This window comes from Falco cherrug, chromosome 12 (assembly GCF_023634085.1).
Source record: "Falco cherrug isolate bFalChe1 chromosome 12, bFalChe1.pri, whole genome shotgun sequence".
Classification (NCBI taxonomy): domain Eukaryota; kingdom Metazoa; phylum Chordata; class Aves; order Falconiformes; family Falconidae; genus Falco; species Falco cherrug.
The window spans coordinates 33,682,559-33,701,711 of record NC_073708.1 but is presented as its reverse complement, the minus strand read 5'-3'; the positions used below and the strand labels follow the sequence as shown (position 1 = coordinate 33,701,711).

Below are 19,153 nucleotides of genomic sequence, written 5' to 3'. Positions count from 1 at the left end.
GCACGGCAAGAGCCCCAGCCAGCCGTGCCGGGGGTGCCCACGGGGCCCTCAGCCTGCATCCAGCTCAGGGGTTTTGGGAGTATGGTCACCTTAAAGGGCTATAGCAATAAGTTGCCTCTTTTGCTTCCCCAGTTCTTCATTGCTTTGTTCTTCGTGTAAGCAGAACAGAGCTCTGAAGGAAGCTCATATCCAGAAGCAGAGACGCAAAGAACGTGGGACATGGCGTGTGGGGAAGGTGGGACATGGTGTCCTCCTGCCCTCCCAGACCTTCTGTCCTGGCCGTGTGTGGCCAACGCGGCAAACAACGGCAAGGCGGAGGACAAGGAGAGGGAGGTATTAATTAGAAAACAAATTAGGAAGTGTGTAAGGCTGTTACCTGTCCCCTTAGCTATACGGTGAGGGTCACAGGGTGCCTTGTGGAAAGGGGGAGGGAATGTGTGTCTTCCGTAGGTGGTAACTGAGCTGTGGTACCTCCACTGATGCCATGGGCTGGGAACGCTTCGCATTTCCAGCATGACAGAAAATTTGGGGAACTGGAAAAGGGAAATTGCAGGTGGAAAAGAGTTGCTGAACCTCCCATGGGAGGCAAGTTGGGCGGTGGAGCTGGTCCGTGCCCCTGTCACAGGGGGCTGGCAAGAACCCTGTGCTCTCCTTGGGTTCAGTCCTACCCTGCGAACGCGTAAGGCGGGGTTCCCCCGCTAACCCTGCTGATCATTCCTGCCTCCGCTTAGCTTGCGCTGAACTTACCTTCCAAAACAGAGAGATGTTCTGCTGCTGGGAGTCCATGTCCTGCTGCCGGTACCAGACGTCTAGGATCCCGGTTGGCACTGGCACAGGAGGAGAAGGTGAGCAGCATTAATGGCTGTGCTTTGAGGCAAAACACAACACTGAGTAGGCAAAGGAGGTAAAAACCCCCAGACAATTACAATTTTGGATTTAAAATGCCCCTGAAATGATGCAACATGTAACAGCCCGTTGGTGCCGTGGCAGCTGGAGCTGGTGCTCATGAAGAGAACAAGCCATAAACCCGAGAGAGGTTTTTTCTCTGCTTTACCCTTTTTTTTCCCCTGAAATTTCTTTTAAATTTTAAATTTTAAATTTTAAATTAAATTATTTTAAATAAAGTCCTTTTTGCAGGACTTTACCCTGCCCGGCTGTTCGGGACGGCTCCCGAGGAAGCCTGCACACCCAGGTGACAGGAGCAGCTCTTCCCTGCGCCCGAAAGCTGAGGCCAGTTGGGGTCCTGGGGGCTGGCTACATCAGCCCTAAAACGGGCAGCCTCAGGTGGGGGGGTTTGTGGGGTCTGTGAGGTCTGGCTGCCTGGCTCTAGGCAATAAGTGTCTCCAACAGCTGGTCAGGTGGGACCTCCTCAGGGGTGCCTTAAACCCCCCGTTCTTCCCACAGGTCTCCTTGTGGTCGCAGGGTGACTGGGAGCCCTTGGTGTTTCGGATGAACCTTCCAGACTAAAGCCAAAGCAAAGTCCTGGCTGCAGAAACCGGTAGATGTGCCTCAGCAGTTCAGAATCGGGGGCGCGCCTACAGAAAGGCAACGTGCCAAAAGGTAACAAGGCTGGGTCCCTCAGGGTCCCTCGGGGTCCCTGGCCAGCATGAACTCATCAGACTCGAGCAGTCATTGTTGCTAACAACCTGAGCAGCGGGCAGCTGTTGCACAGCCCAGTTAGAGCGGGGCTGCCGGCTGTCTGCTCTGTTCAAAGGCAGACGAACCCCCCAGTGCCAGCAGTGTTAGGAGCAATTTCTCTTGTATTAAGTGCAAACAGCGACTGGTGCAGAAAGAATAAGCAGGACCGACAGAAGAAATAAACCCAGAGCACACTCGCCGTGAAAGAGGGAGGAAGGGGCAAGCTCAAACCTGGGGGGGCGGGAAATGGGATTGCACCTGTCAGAGTCCAGCCTGGATTTTGTATTTCATTTCATGTGTGAGCTGCATGAATTAGTGGAGGGGGAGAAAAAATGCTCACTTTAAACAGTGCTTGCATAAAGCAAGTTTTGTGGTTGGTGACGCTTAGAGAAACAGAATTTTATATATATAAAAATTAGAATTTTCTAATATAAAATTAGAAAAAAAATTCCCCTCATCGAGAAGGCATACTCCTGAGGCTGCAAAAGGCCAGGCTCATGTGTAGGACTTCAGCTCCCTCAAGGACGGGCAGCTGCGGGGTGCCAGGGCTTCCTGCCGCCCACCTGCCCTTGCTGTCACCCAGCCTGGGGACAGACAACGCTCCCCCACTCGCTAAAGATTCTTGGTTTGTACCACCGGCTGGGTAGAGGGGTAATGGCCACAAATGCCGTGGCAAGCCCAGGGTGCATCGAGAAGGGCGAGAAAACTGTTGAGAGGAAAGTGGGGGAGGGAGGGAAAATTTCACACCTTTTGCATCAATCAGTGCTCCTTACAGAAACTGGTGCTGCCAGCAGTGGTGAACAGCGTGAGTAACAGTGGCGCTCGCCTGAAAAGCTGAGTAATTCACAAAAAAAGAGCAATGAAAGCTAAATAGGAGATGAAAGGAGAGGATGCCAAAGCAGCTGATGCATCCTTGCTGAAACACAAACTTCTGAGAAGCTTTCTCCTCTTGCAAGAACTGAAAGTCCCGTGGCACGCGCGTTTGTGCGGCTCCAGGGGCAGGCAGGGGTGTGAGTGGGCAGCCAGCCCAGGGCAGCCGGCATTGCAACTGGTGGGGCTGGTGGCGCTGGTGTCCTTGGAGCCTGTCGGGCTCTCCTCTGGGGCAGAAACGCCCTTTCCTCACCGGATTCCTGGTGGGATCTCTCCCGAAGGCCAGGTTCTGCTCCGCCGAAGCCACGGGGGTCCCCAGTGACTCCATGGCGTGGTGGAGGGCTCACCTGGGCAGGCTCCAGGTGAAATAACTTCTCCACTTGGGAAAAGATGAGTTGGCAGAATTCAGCCCACTGGCCCCTGCAGAACTGAGAGCGCCCAGGCAGTTTCCCAGCCGATTCACCCAGCTCCTCCGCGAGCGGCCGAGCAAGCTCCGGGTGCCCTAGCATGGCGCCCAAGCTGGGGGGTGTTAGCACCAGCGGGAGACAGAGCAGTCACCCAGGCTTAGCTATGGGCTTGTTGCGGGAATTCAGTGAAACACTCAGGTATGAGCCAATACGAAGTATTTTTCTTTCCCCAGTGAAGCTGCACAATCTGCCACTCCCAGGCATGCCACGATGCAGCAGGACACTACAGCTCTGGGAAAATCCCTCCAACCTTCCGCAATGTCAAATAAACACATCCTCCGGACCTCCTCGGTGCGCTCTTGCAATTCCTGTTTTGCAAGAAACCTGAACGGCTCCTTTTTTTTTTTTTTTTTTTTTTTTGTTCATTAGAAAAGCAATTCCCTTACAGAAATTACTTCCCTTTTGGCTCTGGATCTGGACCTATAGAGCCTCTGCAAACCAGCCAGCAAAACCCCAGCAGTGTTTGGGCTGCATTAGCTAAATTTTCCACTTGTAGGCAAATATTAGACTTGGGCTTAGTGGAGGAGATGCCGTCTGGTGTTACCTGCTTCGGGAGTCCACGTCTGGTACGTGCGCCAGTTGCTCCACAGTCCTCGCTTGGGGTGAATTTTACAGCTGACCTGAAACTCGTAGGCTGTGTGAGGCTCCAGACCGTGAAGACTGCATTTTTCACTTAAACTGCAGTTTAAGCTTTCAACCTTTAATGAAGATAAAGGACACATAACGTTAAACTCACAAGGAACTAGAGGTTGAGGCTGAATTACCAATGCCCGAAGGAAGCCCAGCCAGCCAAAACACGTCTTCAAAAATCAGCGGGGAAACCCCTGACTGGAGGCAACCTGAACAGCTCAAAGAATGAAGCAATGAATCATCGGGCTTGCAGCTCTTCATCTGAAAAAATCCCTCATTTAATTATGTGAAGATAACAAATTTTCATGCGTCTTACTCAAATTTAAGCAAAACTTTTACCACTCAAAATAAAAGCAGAGGCTTCCCACCAACACGGGGGTGGGCGCCGATGCGGGGCAATGGCACGCCAGTAGCCACCAGCGGCGGGCAGCGCTGACTGTGTTCCAGGAAAGCGGTGGGTCGGACATAACCTCTGATTCTTTGGTCCATCACACGGACGCTGGACATGCGGGGAAATACTCATGCACGCGCTTTTTTACAGGATCAGCGTTTTACCTTTGTTCAGTTTTAGACCAACGATCACTTTTGACCAGTAGGCAGTAGTTTTTCTTACATATGGTGTTAAAGAGCAGAGAAAGGTAAATTTGGGCAAATTTGATTTTAGTAAGAAATAATGATATTAAAGCAATCTCCAAGGATCGTAACCTCCTTTGTTCCAACGAGGATTACCATGCTCCAAGTGTGCCTGGTAAGCGGACGGTATCTCAGCCTGCAGTGCCGTGCTTGTGCTTCACCGTGCCAAAAGAAGGTGCAGTTGGTCACAGAAGAATTTTCAAATTCCACAAGAAAGTTGGGAGGATGTGGTTTCACTAGCAGCAAAAACAGAAAGAAGCAAAGAGCGCTCAGATATGCAGCGTGGTGCGGAATGGGAGGTTACGTGGAAAACAGAATTACTGGTTTAGACTGGATGGATGCTTTTTCTGAGTGGTTTAAATAAGAAAGCGCTCAACATGTTTTCAGGTCTGTCTAAAGGGCCAGGGCTAACTGAAAGGCAGCAAGTAACGCATTTACCTATGTCTATTAACATGAACACCAGCGGTTGTGAAAAAGCACTTCCCAGCTCATTGGAGGCAGCAACCACAACAGTGTAAGTACAGTCAAAATTCAACTTGCTGAGAGCCAGCGAGCCAAACTTCTTATTCAGACTTTTTTCTGAAACGCATAAGACATCTGTCCCATTTGATAGCCTGGAACAGAAGGAAAAATGCTTGGTTAATATCTCACCTATGCCAAGACAGCTCAGCCCGGGCTGGGGCTGGCGTGCCGTGGGGCTGGCGTGCCGTGGGGCTGAGGTGCCCAGCAGCATGTTGGCTGCCGAGGGAGGACCACGGCGCTGAACACCGGGTAGGACACCTGCCCCTGGACAGGTCTGTCCGCTCAAGGACGGTGGTGACGGTAAATACTCCTCCAGCTAAATCAGGTTTTGGGTTTAACTGCAGACAAAGGAAATACTTCTGGATTTCCCCTGAGCTGCAAGTATGTGCGCAGGTTCCTTTTGATGGTATAGTGGCTACCTAATATTTCTATATGAGTGAGCGTAGGTGTCGGTACACAGAATCTGGGGGGGGATGATGGATTTTGGTTGCTTTTCTTGGTTGTTTTTTACATGTTAGTGGTTAAAAATACAATTTATCTGTAGTCTAACGGTCAGGGTGCATGGCTTCAAACACAACTTCTAATTCTCAATCTGTCATTCAACCATTGCCTTGGGTAACTCATTTAGCTTCTCTCTGTATTTCCTTCCACCTGAACCAGAGACATTTGTATTACATTGCTTCAGGCTGACTTTTTGTATTTTTTAATATATTTAATAATTCACTAGCCAGCACTGCTCGCTCTCTCTGTCACAACAATTACAGGACTCCATACCTGCATTTCTCTGCTCTTCTGCATGTTACCCATCTATTCTCCTTCTGCTTAAAGAGCAGCAACAGGTTTCTACAAGCTAGTAAGAAAGTTACTGCTACTTTGGCCGACAGAAGCAGGTGAAGAAGCAGCAGGTGAAGAAGACCGAACCTTGCAGGCCAAGGAAGTGGTCGACATGCAGCACCTTGGGAACAACCGGGGGTGAGTTCAGCCTACCCTGCGTCTTGCAAAGAGCAACACTAATTCATTCCACCCAGAAATTTGCTTGAATAGAGGTTTGTAATAAGGTTCCTTCTCTGCACAGTGAGTCCCAAAGGTCTCCTAAGGTGCCTTGACAGGCTCTGCCTTGCTCCTTCCCCACAGACTGCCGCAGGAGTCACCACAATCTATTTCAGCGAAGGCCCAGCAAAACCAGAGCAAACAAAAATACAGGTTGGATCTAAAACAGGAAGCAAAAATAACACATTTCCAAGCAAAGTCCCTCTCTGCCTCCTCAGCTAAACTCCAAGACAGTGAGCAGCTCTGCTGGCAGAGTTTCTGGTGCAGGCACTGCCAACCATGAAGGAGCCCCGCCACAGGAAAGCAGCAGGTTGGAGCAGCCGTTTCCAGGTGACTCCCCTGGCTACCCTTCGCTTTCCAAAAGGGAGCCGTGCCTCGGCAGTCCCTGCTCACCCACTGAACCCCGGCGGAGCCCACCCACCGCGATGCGGCACACGTGGATGCGGGTGGAACAGGGGCTTCAGCTGCTCCTGCGGCTTCTGCCATCGTGGCAGCCTTGGGCTGACTTGGGAACCAATGCTTTCACATGCTTTGATAAGGGTACAGCTTCAATAAATGACGTAAAAATAAAAAACCCCCTCGAAGATATGAGTATAGGTATTGCAGAACCTATGTCCCTGCGTTACTCACTGTACCACGTATGTAGTGTTGATGTAGGTGAGCCTGCCTTTATCCCAGGTGCAGGTGGGATGGCCGTCTGTCCCGTACTGGATACACGACACATTTCTTGGCTCATCTGGAGGATCTTAAACAGATATTCTTATCAGAGTCTTCCTTAAAGATGTTGATAGGAGACATCTTAAGAAACCGTAATTTTATGTTGATTCCCCCCCTCCAGGAGCTGATGGACAAGTAAGTGCAAAATATTCAGGCTGATAATTTTCATACGGGAAAACAGTGGGGTCTGTGATCTCTGCAGCCTGCTGAGGCTTCTGATGCTTAAGTGAAACCCCAGTGGCTTTACTAAGGGTGTCAGATGAATGCAGGCTCTCCAGACCGGGCACCACAAGCTTTGCTTGAAGCAATTAACCATTATTATAACTTCCTAAAAAAGAAAAGCAAAGCAAAGCAGCACTGATACAGCAGATGACTGCTGCAGCAGTATCAGCCCATGAGGCTGGAAGAAAATCTAAAATGTCCTCAGAATTTTTCTTGCAAGTCCTGGAGAGACTGGTGGGTGTCAGGGGTAGGACAGGAGGGAGTATGATATTGGCTCTGAGCAGGCAGCTTTATTTAGCATCTCTCCGTTTATGAGTAATGCAGTTGCAGAGCTCCAGCTGGAATATTTGAAACACAAAGCTGCTAAATGACAGCACCTTTTCTGGAAAAGACCACCCACTGCTGGTTTCTAACACCTGTCTCAGAGGTACCACAGGAAATGTTTAAGAACAAGGAATTATTAAATTCTCCTTACTTCCAGATTCGATATCGATGCCACAAATGAGTTTTTTCTTGTATTCACAAACTATTTTGCATGTAAACATGTGTTTGCCGTATGTATGGACTGGAAACCTGGTGCTTACTGAACTGCTGTAATTGCGAATCAGCTCAGAGCCGTTAAAGAAAATGGCTATCCTGCACTGCTCAGGGTATGGCAGGGGCCTCAGCTGGCACACGAGCGTGATGCTGGTTCCAGGCTGGACGTGAGGAGCAGTGTTAGCAGTCATGGTCCCCTTGTCACATATTTCTGCAGCGCCGACGGGAAGTTTGCCAGCAGTCACGTTGCCTTTACTGCACGCTTCTGCAACGGGATGGGAAAACAAGCCTTTAATGCAAATACATTGCTTAGCTCGTACGGCGTGCTGCGCTCCAGGGGGCCTCCCCATGTTTATAATGCAAGAATTGCAGGGTGCCGCTGTGCCCAGCCTCACCAGCCTGTTTACCGGGGTTAGAAACCACGGGCTAGCTGCCAGGTGTACAGAAAAGCACAACGCCAGGCAAAAGCTATCTGAATTCTTTTTTTTTCCATCATGGTTTAAGGAGATGTCTGTGTTTCGGTCCAGCAGTGGCAGGCCTGTCTCTACGGAAGAGAGCAGTGAGGTTCCCTTGGACCTGCAGAGACCTCGCCCTGTGCGGTGTCGTCTGTTCGAGGTGGCCCGGGATGATTCCACGCACGGGACACCAGGGCAGGCTGTGGGGCGCCCAGGCTGTGGGCACACCAGTGGCAGAAGGTAAGGGAAAATGCTGGAACACTGCTCCTCCTTGCTTGGGAGCCTGCCAGTCTCGGTGGAAGCTATCTGTAGGGATGTTTTCTCCTGTCCCCAGCAGCTCTACCTTGAACTAAACGAGGTAACCTCCCTGCGTAACTTATTAGCAGCTCTGCTAGATGCTAAATGCGCAAAGGAAACAGGCTTGCGGTGCTAATTATGCACGACCAGCTAACCAGCTCTGCTAATTATGCATGACCAGCTAACCAGCTCCACCGCTTCAGCTGAGAGCGCGGCTGCAGCCTGCCCGTGCAGCCGGCAGCAGCAGGGGTCAGGGGCTTCTTACAGAAATTACAGCATAAACCTCACCGAGCACCACATTTTGTTCCCTCCAATAAGGAAGATGTTTACGAGTATACCACGCAAAAGTGGGGGAAAAAACCCAACCCTTGATTAGCCTGAGCAATTCTTTTAAGTGATAATTGTTACATAGGAAAAAAAAATAATCTTACCTGCTGTGAAGTGCACCAACAACCAAATTGCTGCGGGCACAATCCATGCAAGTAGCATTTTGCTCCCTATAGAGAAATACCATACAGAGAATACCATTTACCAGTTCCCCAAAAGTGGGAAAATAATTTACAGATGTTTGTATTTTACTATTTTACAACTTCAGAAAATCCAAAATGCTTATTTCACTCCTAGCATTGCCAAGCTGTGACTCCCAAGGCCCTATGTGAAGCGGGAGGGAGCTGATTTTGGGCTGGTTCTCCCCAGAGCGAGGGCAGCGGCAGAGTTATGGGTACGTTAAAGCTCTGTGCTTTAAAACCAGGAAACTCTGTGCTTCAGAAAAAGAAGTATTTGACCCCTTCCCTCCCAAAGCCCCGCTGCAAGCACAGAACCAAAAATCTTCCTCTGGAGGCACCAGAACAAACCGTTAGCACCCCGTGTGCTACCTGTCCCCGTGACACAGAGCCCCCACAGTACCCCCCGCCCCACTCCAGCCCCCCCCGAACCCGGCAGCCTCCTCTGGCTGGGGCAGCACGGTTCTGTGCCCTACCAGGACCCCCGTGCAGCTTCGGCAGCTCCGCTCAGCCTCTGCACGGGTGACCCTGCCCCCATGGGAACCGGTCGCAGCTCAGATGACAAACACAGTCTCAAGATTCCCAGACCTGAGCACTGCACGTACAAATTTGGGTCGGACCTGGGGAAGCAGCAACCCGGCAATCTCCTCCGGCTGCTTCCCAAAAGGCCAGCCCTCCCCTCCCCCCCCCAGGCCCCCGCAGCTTGCTCAGGACTGCTCCGCTCCCCACGGCAGGCAATGCAAACCAAACAGCTTCGGAAATGTTTTAAACTCCACAGGATTGCTCAAAAATTGTGTTTGAACGCAAACCTACGCCATGTCTAGACTTACTCGATCAAATCCACACTCCGAAGTTACAAACACAAATGCTTCGCAAAAATCATTCGTGCCCAGCCTGAACCAAGTCTCAGTATTTTCCCGTGCATTTTGAAACGGGCATTAACAACTATTTGCTTTTTTACCCTTCCCCTGCAGAACTACAGGAGCAGCAAGACTATTACCAGCTGCTTCGGCAGCGCACACACCAAGGAGCCCTTTCCATAACACCTGAGCTGCCACAGGGATGCAGCTACTTTGATAACTTGGTGCCATCTTGATAAAGGTAAATAAACTTTATATCCTGACTGCTTTTCCTGCCATCCTGGCTGAAGGGGCGCTTCCATGGGGATGCATTGCACACTATAGTCTTTGCCACATGTATGTCAATATATTAAAAAAAAGTTATTTCAGGTTTTTTTCTACATAATGAGATGGGATCCATTCCATGGTGTTCAAGCAAGTGAACCGATATCTGAGGTGAATTTGAAATGCATAAGATTTGCCAAAATGCATATCAGCACTTTGTTTATTTAAATGCAGATGTTCTTCAAAATTAAATGTTAAGCCTTGCCGCAGTGCCTCAGCTTTACACAGACACTTCACACGGTTCCTTCCGTAGGTGATTACTAACTGCGAGGATGAGCAATCACAGCACCAAAGTTCTTCAAGTAAATGCTCTGCCTTCCAATAAACTGAAATTGCCCAGTAACCGTGTAAACATCCTTCAGACAGCTTGCTTTCTGACAGCAAAACTGTACCCAAAATACTTGAGTCAACAGACAAAAATAGTCTAACTTCAAATAATTTTAATCACTGGTTTACTTAGGTAAGTGCTAGACGATTTACAAGGCATCATATGAGTGCAGCAGAGCATGTAAACTGAGATCAGAGTTAAATATGAGAAAAGAATGAGAAATAACCTTCAGCTTAGAGCAAATATATGGGCGGGGGGAGGAATTAAGAAGAAAAAATTATGCAGATTCCACATCAATGAGGGAAAACAGAGTTGGTGTGCATAGGTTACAGAAAATATGATGGCCATTGTCCTGGTAAGTACAAAGCAGAGGAAGTACCTCAGGTGTCCAAAGCACCAGATGGTGCCTGTTCATGCATACTTACCTCTCCGAAATAGCAGTTACGCTTTTTTTACCTGTGGATTCACCATAATCACATCGGCTGCTTACAGCGGTCGACTCGAGTTCTTTAACAAAATCGCTTGCAAACCGCAAAAGCTCTGTATTTTGCTTTTAACCAACTTTTTATACCCTTGCCCCCACTCTCCCCAGAAAAGCTCCATGCAAAGCAAGAGTCTGTTCTCAGAGTCTTATCACGGAACCTGCGGGAGCAACCGCGCACCGCTGGGAAGAGGAGGAACGTTTCTCACCGGGATATTTCACCCAGAAAAATACGGTATTTGTGCCCAAACTGTGCTGTTGCTTATGTGTCCCTAGTAACACTAACTGCATTTTTAGGTAAACTTTGCACCATGGGTGGCTGGCTGCCACCGGCCCAGCATGGACAGCAGCACTCACAGCCTTGGTGCCATCCTGCCTGAGGTCAGTGCCTTTCACCAGAGCTACCAAGCACGAGGTATTTAGTAAGACCTGACTGCATGAAGGAACGGGGCAGTGTTATTGCTAGAGAACAGCCCTTTGACACTGTGCTGCCTTAGGTGGCTCTGTCCCAGGGTGCAGTGAGCATCCCGGGGTGGCCAGCATCCCGAGGACAGGAGCATCGCGGGGTGGCCAGCACCCTGTGACAAGGACCATCCTGGAGCTGGGAGCATCCCGGGGCAGGGAGCAACCTGAGGCAAGGACCATCCTGAGGCAAGCAAGCATCTCAGGGTGGCCAACATCCTGAGGGAGGGTGCATCCTGGGGTGGCCAGCATCCTGAGGGAGGGACCATCCCGAAGCAGGGAGCACCCCGAGGCAAGGACCATCCTGGAGCAAGGATAATCCCGAGGCAGCAAACCCCTCAGCGTGGCCAGCATCCCGAGGCGACCGGCATCCCGGGGCAGCCAGGTCCTGGAGCACCCACCCGCGGGCAGCTGCGCTCCCCAGCACCCCGCTGACCTTCTCCCCGCCGCGCCAGCACCCCGGGAACCGCTCCTCAGCACCTCGCACCCCCGGGGGGCGTGTGCGCGTGTGTGGGCACCGACCCCCACCCTCGACAGGCGACCCCACCCCCCCCCCCCGCCCCGTTACTCACCGCTGCCCGCGGCCGCGGGAGGCAGCCGGCACCTCGGGCTGTGCGCGGCCCGGCGGGGGGGCCCTGCGGGGGGCGGGGGGGCCGGACCCCCGGGCGGGGCAGGGACCCCCGGGCGGGGCAGGGACCCCCGGCGGCGGCGATGGCCGCCAGGCGCGGGCGCCGCTCCCCGCGCAGCGCTGGGGCTGGGGGCAGCGCAGTCAGACCGAAACCAGCGCCGCCCCCCCGGGGGCAGCGGGGCTGACCCCGACCACCCCCCCATCGCCCCTTCTCACCTGCTCCTCCGCCTCCCGTTGGCGCACACCCGCCGGTCTCGGCGCCCCAAGCCCCAGCCGTGCCCGGGGAGGTGTCACACAAGGGACCGTGTCACTGTCACTGCTCTTTGGATGTGGGTGACACGCTCGGTTTGTCCCGGCAGCACCTCCCCGCTGTGATTAACTGCGCCGAGCTGGGAACTGCAGAGGGGTTTGGGGGCAGCGGGCGGGCAGGGGAGGCACAGAGCTTGCACCCCCCGAGCCTGGGGGTGCCCCTGGACGTGCCCCCCCGCTGCCTGCCAGGAGCCAGCAGGGGCGAGCGGGGTGAGCCTCTGCCTGCGGAGCCATGCAGGTCAACGGTTTCTTCTTGAGCACTTTATCTATTTCCCCTCCGTCTCCTTCTAGTCCATGCTACGTTTTCACTTTTCACAGTACTGCTGCCCAGTGCAGGCTCGAGTTATGCTCTGCAAAACCAGAACTGGCGTGATTTCAAAGCAGAACGCCTTTAGGAGTTCGTCTGGAAGCTCATCTCACGGTGCCGACGAGGCCTGCTCCATCCCTTCCCCTCGCTGCAGGTATTTACTTCTCCTTTTTGGAAAACCCATGGCAGCAGCCGTTACACGACGTGCTCAGCTGGCGCTGAGGGAACTGAGCGGTGCTTTACTTGTCCATGATATGTTTAAAGCAAGATGCCCGGCAGGTGGTCCAAGTGATCAGAGTTTTGTGTCGTGGTGACAAGAAGCTAAGCTGAAAATCACCTATCAATTGCCTTCCATAGGATGCAGTTGCTTTCCTTTTTACTTTTTCCTTGTTCCTTTTTCCTTTTCCACTTCTTCACTTTTACCTTTTTTTACTTTTTCCTTTCTTTTTTTCTTTTTCCTCTATCTTTTTATCTTTTTTCTTTTTACTTTTTTCTCTTTTTTTCCCTTCTTTTTCTCCCCCCCCCCCCCTTTTTATCTTACCTTTTCTTTTTGCTTAATTTAACACCAAACTGCTTTTTCATAAGATGCTTTCTTCATTGGCTTGTGTTGACACAAAGCTCCAGGAGAAAGCCCGTGGTACATGTGAGTAGTAGGGGCTCTGTATGCTCTTGCAGCGGGACCCCTTGCCAGAGCCCCTGCCCTGTGCCCGGCCACGGGGCTGAGGCAGAAGGTCCTGCCACAGACGCAGCTGCCAGCGCTGAGATGTCACCGTGCCCAGCTCCCTGCTCCCTGGGCAGGCGGTGAGGTCAAGGAAAGTACAGAGTCGTCGGCTCTCGGGGAGGAGGGGGCGTCTGCCATTCTGAAAATGAGCCGGGGAAAGCACCAGCAGCGGTGACATTAGGGCATATGGTGTTCGGTGGGGCAGTGGCCAGCTCTCCGGGAGTACCTGGGGCAACGCAGAGAGGGCAGGAGCCCCGGGGAGGGCAGGGAGAGGGGCTCTTGCTGGCTGTGGTGGGGGGGGTCTTATTGGTGGGTTCTGATATCATAAGGGCGAGTGGCAGGGGGATGGGGCCAGGCTCTTCTTCGTGGTGCCCAGTGATGGGACAAGGGGCAACGGGCACAAACTGCAATACGAGAAGTCCCACCTGAATATGAGGAAGAACTTCTTCACGGGGAGGGTGGCAGAGCCCCGGGCCGGGCTGCCCGGGGGGGCTGGGGGGTCTCGTCCCCAGAGACACTCAAACCCACCGGGACGCGGCTCTGTGCGGCTGCTCGGGGAGCCCCTGCGCCAGCCACGGTGGGGGGCTGGGTGGTCTGCAGAGCTGCCCTCCCACCCCACCATGCTGTGACTCTGGGGTGTAATCCCCCCCAGGTGAAGGCATGCCGCCCAAGACCCCCGGCAGCCGCCACACTGTGCCAGCAGCCTGGCGTGCACGGGGTGACGCCTGTACGAGGGATGGCACGTGCCCCTGCACAGTCAGGGCAGGGGCCAAGGCAGCTCGTCCACGGGCTCTTTAGTGACCTGCTCGCCTGCAGCACGGTTGCAAACTGCCTCCTAGCAGAGCCTTGCTGCAGCAGCTGCTGGTGGGGCTACCGCAGGGGAGGCAGGGGGTGCATCCCACCCGTGGGACACAAGGGACGGGCACCGGCCGTTCCCTCGCTGCCTTCCGCACAGCTTCCAGCGACACAAACCTGGAAGGAATCTCCGTTGGTAGATGCCCTCAGTGTGTTGAGGTCAGGATGCTCTCTGCTTCAACCCACCCCCCAACACCATGAATGCTGGGATAAGGAAAACGAGTCCTTGAATCCTGGTGGGTTTTTTGGTTGTTTTGTTTTTTTTTTAAATGTGGACTTTCCTTACAGGTAGTGAATATAGTGAATATAAAGTGGATGTAACTGATGTAATGAAATTTGAACGTATACTATGGCGGCAATTCATGCTCAGCTTCTGGAAGTGAATGACAAAATAAAATCTCTGGGATCAAAAGTGTGCATAAAAGGAGACTTTTGTAGCAAACCAAACCAGAAGACCAGGAATGGCTCATTCAGCCATTGTGCGTATCGGCTTTGTAAGGAAGAAAATAAAAGCTATCTAAAAATGTAAGACGTTTCAAATGGTGCAAAGCTGCCTCTTTTCCAACTATTTTAATGCAAATCAGAGAAAGTTAAAGTTGACAGTTGAAGAAGGCTGGCTGGAGCCCAGTCAGAAAATAGGCAAGTGCTAATGTGAAAAGTACTACTGAAGGAAACAGAATTCAAATTAAAAAGTGAAATGAGCAGGTGCAGCCCTTGCACTCTCTGGTTTTGTCAGGTTCTGTGCCTGGAAATAACCTTGAGAAAGAAGAATGGTGAAGGAATGGTGGTGACTCATCAGCATCGAAATGACAAGAGTGACAGAGCGCTGGGGCTCAGTTACTGGGTGCTTCAAAACAGCAAGCGAATGTGAGCATATCCCAAAGCCCCTGCTGTGGTGGTCATCAGTGGTCACTCAGGAAGGGGTAGTGTTTGTTTATTTAATGTATTTCCTCCAGAATATTCTCTGGAGTTCTTGTTTTTACCACATTCTCTAGTCCAGCTTAGGAAGAGCTGTTGGGATGGTGTTCGCATCCCCACTCTTTCAAAGGTATGCCGCGATATTTTGTCTTCAGTTTGCATTTGACGTAATTCTGGTTTTGTTAAGTCAGCAAGGACAAATAATTATTAAAAAAAAACTGGATTTTTTTTTTCTGCCTGCTTGAAGACCTCAGGAGTTCAGGGCCTGCTTTCAGGCTGGCACCTCTTACCCAGTAGAAGGGTCACTCCTCCCAGCCTGCTCTTTTTTTCTAGATTTCTCTGAATATCTGTTGGTTTCTCGCCCTGTTTCCGGTGATGAGGTTCCAGGACAGAGTACAGTTTCTAGATCTGATTGTAGCAGGGACGGCACTGGCAAAGCGCCATGGCAGAGCTGTACCGAGTGAGGGGTCTCTGGCCACGCTGCCAGCACGGCGCTGAGCCTACTGTCAGAACTGTAGTCGTGTTTTGTTGCAATTTCATATTTAGTCTGTGCATTTTTGCAGCGCTGCCAACCCTCCATCATCGGCCCCTCTCCCCGTGGATGAGAAGGTCCTCGGTTCTTCAGTGCTAAGCTTTTGCTGCTGGTTTCAACAGTGGGGGAAAGCCTTCTCAATGGCATGGCCACTGCGGGCAGCTGAGGACGGGGGCTTCTGGAGCGGACAGAGCCGGCGGCACGAACACAGGGCATGTCAGCCCTCTGTGGTCACCACCCCAGCGTGCAGCACCAGTGCCAAAGCCTTTGAACCACTCAAGAAGCTGAAAGAAGGTAAGGTTAATTCTGTGTTGAATATGAGGATCAACAAAGCCAAATCACAGGTAATTCGGAATTACGAGCAGTTCTTTGATCCAATTTGCTGTGCAGGGCCGTGACTGACGTCAGTGTGGTGGAAGAGGTGGGACGGTGGTGGAGGGGACACAGCTGCTCAGGCTGCTGGGTGTCAAACCACAGCCCGAGCACACACCGCTCTGCTTCCACGAACCGAGCTTGGTTTGCTCATTCCTGCTGCCTCTCCTGCTGCCGCAGCTTTGGCTGCTTCAGTGACGCCCAGCTGCTCGGCTGCCAGGCTCCTTGCGACCTGGGCAGGGCAGTTTTGGTCCGCGGCACCACAGTGATGCTGAAGTCGCTGCTACAGCAGTAGAATAGGCAACAATCCACCGCGTGCTCGTCTGTCTTCAGTACTGCGGGCAGCCTGCACGTGGGCTCTGTTCGTTTGACATCCACCGTGTGTGCCAGGGGCTCTCACTGAAGTTACCTTAACCCAGGGGGATGAAATCAGTTCCTTTGGTAAATGCAATTATCCGGCCTCCTCGTGAGCAGGTAACCGAGCTGAGGGAGGCAGAATTCCCAGGGAGAGCATGGGCCGGGCAGTGCCGTTCTAGAAAATGGTCTGGATGATGTGCGAAGCACAGCATCGCCCTGCATCCTTTAAGAGGTTAACAGCTGTGGGTTTTTCTAATGTTCTTGTGGCAAGATTAATTCCTCCCTGTTAAGGAAAGGCTTGGCTGGCTTGATGAGCGGCAATCCTGAAATCTCCTTTAAGTAGATCACTTCCATAGTTTGTTTTCTATTCACTGTGTTCAATGCCTGCTTTGATCTTTTATCCGAATCCCGCTCCCATTGCTTTGCAAGTGACATTTTCATGGGATTTAGCTCTGTGAAGCTGACACTCTGAAGCCCCTCAAGACACAAGCCACAGCCTCACTTCTCACATCCTCTTCTATGAAACGCAGGCTTGGTTTCAGTCTCTGCTGCTGTGCTCAGCCCTTTTGCCCTGTGAACAACTCCTCCTCTTCCCTCTTACAGAATTAATCCTCCTGAAGGCTAAGGAATGGAAAAGGCCATACCAAATAGCATCATTGCTAATGAACGTTCCTGCTTTCGTTATGTGGCCATTTCATCGGCTGTCATTTTTCCACCGCTGCGTTTTCAGAAGGCTTTTGCTGATCCAGGCGTCTATTTGCAGCTTTGCTCACAAGCGTTGGTCACGATCTGGGCTTTGATCTTTCAGCTGTGCATTCAGAAACCCCCAGCGGGACACTGTTGTTATTTAGCTTTGTGAAACGTTGATGTTTTTAATCCAGTTTTAGTCCCTGCAGCCTATTTATCTGCCACTAAATCTCTTCCACGATTTGCTGAAAACCAAATGCTGGCAGACCTGTCAGCGTGGAGTAGTCTGGCCAATGCATACACAGAATAAAAACCGGTGGCACAAGATCGCTCCGAAAACTCTTACCTTCGTATTCTTGTACCGTTCCTGTTGCCAAGTGCTGTACGGTGCTTTCAGACTTTAGATCCTGAGGCTTTATCAGAGGCAGTAGTTGTGACTGTCCGGCCCCGGTGGCTAAGGAATGGAGGCAGAGGGGCTTGGCGGAGGTCATGCAGCCGGCTGGTGACCGAGCTGAGACCAAAGCCCAGCTCTCCTGTGCTTCAGATGTTAAAGCAGCACGAGCGACATCCTCCTGCAAAAAGCCTGGTAATGGTGGCGGAGCAGCAGCATAAATGATTTAGAATTGTGGCTATTGATGCATATTTAATGCATAATTGATTATGTGTTATTTATTATTTCTTTATTCTGCATTTCATGTAATTCATTTTCAAGCCTGCTTTTGGAAGAAGGCTGGTGAGCCTTCTGTCCCAGCTGTCCCAGTGGGGCAGTGCCAGTGGCTGCTCTGTGTCACACTGTTGGGAACTCCTCCGGCCAGGCGGGAGGCTGGCGGGCTGGGGGCTGGCACCCCAGCGGGACCAGCAGCTCACACCTGACGTGCCCGGTACTGGTGCGACGGGGTGGAGATAAAAGCAGGCAGCGGGTGGCTCTGCTGCTCCCTGGGCTGGCTGGCGCCTGGAAGAGACTACACCCAATTTCTTATTTGTTTTTAATTTGTTCTCTCCTTCCATTTATCTAAAAATAGGCCTGTGCACAGCAGTGAGGCACAGCCTGACGGTGCATCTCTGCGGGTCAGCAGCGATTTTGCTTTGATATGGAATGACGTTACGCCGCGATGGACGGCAGCTGCCAGCTTGCACCAAAACTCCTCTCGCTGAGCTCCTCCTCAGGCTGGCGAGGGCCACCTCTGCAGGCCTCCAGCTGCCTCCTCTGGGGGACTGTGGCACCACGGTGTGGGGTCACGGCTCCTTTACGTCAAGGGACGTGGGATCACCGCTTCTGCACAACAAAAAAGCCTGCCTTGTGCAAAGCCCCCCAGCTATAACTTCGACAGCAGCCACTTTCTCCGTGTTACTCATTCGGCACAAAAAGAAAATGTCATCAAATAATTGCATACATGTTCCACTCACAGATGGGTTTGCAGTCTCGCGCACGTTAGAGCGATGGTGTTTTGGTGCATGCCGTCCATGGGCAGAGACATTACCCAGCATATCGTTCCTTTTCATGCCTCCAAGGTCTATAAACCCATGTTGCAATGAAGCTGAACAACCCCTGAAGCTCACTGTCAAACTGATAAATAACCTGCAGAAATCACAGACACAAGGTACGGCTGCCAACAATACAACTGAACTTAGGAAAAGCTTTAGAAGATACCAATGTCAAGAATTAGAGAGCACGTAATATTTGAGGGAGGGTGTGAACCCTGAGATGCTAAGATAAACGGATCCAGAGCAACACCATGGTTTGAAAACACTGGGCCATCCGTATGTCCAAGGGTCGCTCACTACAAGGACCTGGGTGTTGGACTTGCGTGCCCACAGCCCGATCCCCATCACTCACGGTGCTGCTTTACATCCCTGAGTACCACCCTTGGTGGAAAGAAGGCACGGGCAGGATGCAAAGGGCTTTCCAAAGGCAAAGCAAGAAAGACAAACAGCCCAGCAAAAAGCATGTCTGACAAGTAAAAATCTGGAACTGAGGACACAATGTGGCATCGGGATATTGGGCGATGATCAAAATTCCTGCTGTCTTCACACACTGGTCAATTTAACCAGCGATGCGTTCGTTGCCAGAGGTGAGCATCACGGGTATCCATCCCAGATCAAGCCTGTCACTTCTTTTAAACCCTTGGTAGAAACAAGCACTGTCCAAATGGGTTAGAAGGGAGGGAGGGGGGGAGCCATATTGTGTATTAGTATCAAACAGTTCAGTTGGAACATATATATACATACATATATACACACACACACACATATATTTGTGCCCTTTCCATTTTCTCCAGTAACCAGTCCGTATTTACCAGGATGTGTTCATGCACCCATGTAAAGGAGAAATATTTCCTTCAGCCCGCAGGAAATCAGCGGCAGCTTTGCCAGCGGTGGGCAGGCACGCGTGGTGAGAGCAGGGCAGTATTTCAGCCCTGCGCCACTGTGTGCCCGGGGCTGCCGAGAGGAGAGGAGCTGCGCAGCTCTGC

At 51.7% G+C, this 19,153-nt stretch overlaps 1 protein-coding gene and 1 long non-coding RNA gene across 3 annotated transcripts in view; one reads left to right on the top strand and one right to left on the bottom strand.

Moving 5' to 3' along the window:
• IL12RB2 (interleukin 12 receptor subunit beta 2) overlaps window positions 1–12,256 on the bottom strand; it is a 24,555-nt gene extending 12,299 nt beyond the window's left edge. For both annotated transcript variants that reach the window (XM_027804023.2, XM_055725184.1), the window contains exons 1-8: window positions 11,841–12,256; window positions 8,470–8,535; window positions 7,225–7,551; window positions 6,441–6,555; window positions 4,677–4,852; window positions 4,335–4,474; window positions 3,520–3,673; window positions 748–827 (exon numbers count right to left, since the gene is read on the bottom strand). In XM_027804023.2, the coding sequence (XP_027659824.2) occupies window positions 748–827; window positions 3,520–3,673; window positions 4,335–4,474; window positions 4,677–4,852; window positions 6,441–6,555; window positions 7,225–7,551; window positions 8,470–8,527 (1,050 nt within the window). In that variant the 5' untranslated portion in view covers window positions 8,528–8,535; window positions 11,841–12,256. The remainder of the gene's footprint in view (window positions 1–747; window positions 828–3,519; window positions 3,674–4,334; window positions 4,475–4,676; window positions 4,853–6,440; window positions 6,556–7,224; window positions 7,552–8,469; window positions 8,536–11,840) is intronic.
• The window catches only part of LOC114015608 (uncharacterized), a 20,430-nt gene extending 1,277 nt beyond the window's left edge, over window positions 1–19,153 (top strand). The window contains exons 2-11 of the long non-coding RNA XR_008734808.1: window positions 133–235; window positions 760–845; window positions 1,405–1,560; window positions 3,149–3,658; window positions 4,329–6,140; window positions 7,814–7,981; window positions 9,516–9,642; window positions 10,646–10,949; window positions 12,252–18,754; window positions 19,026–19,153. This is a non-coding gene — a long non-coding RNA (uncharacterized LOC114015608). The remainder of the gene's footprint in view (window positions 1–132; window positions 236–759; window positions 846–1,404; window positions 1,561–3,148; window positions 3,659–4,328; window positions 6,141–7,813; window positions 7,982–9,515; window positions 9,643–10,645; window positions 10,950–12,251; window positions 18,755–19,025) is intronic.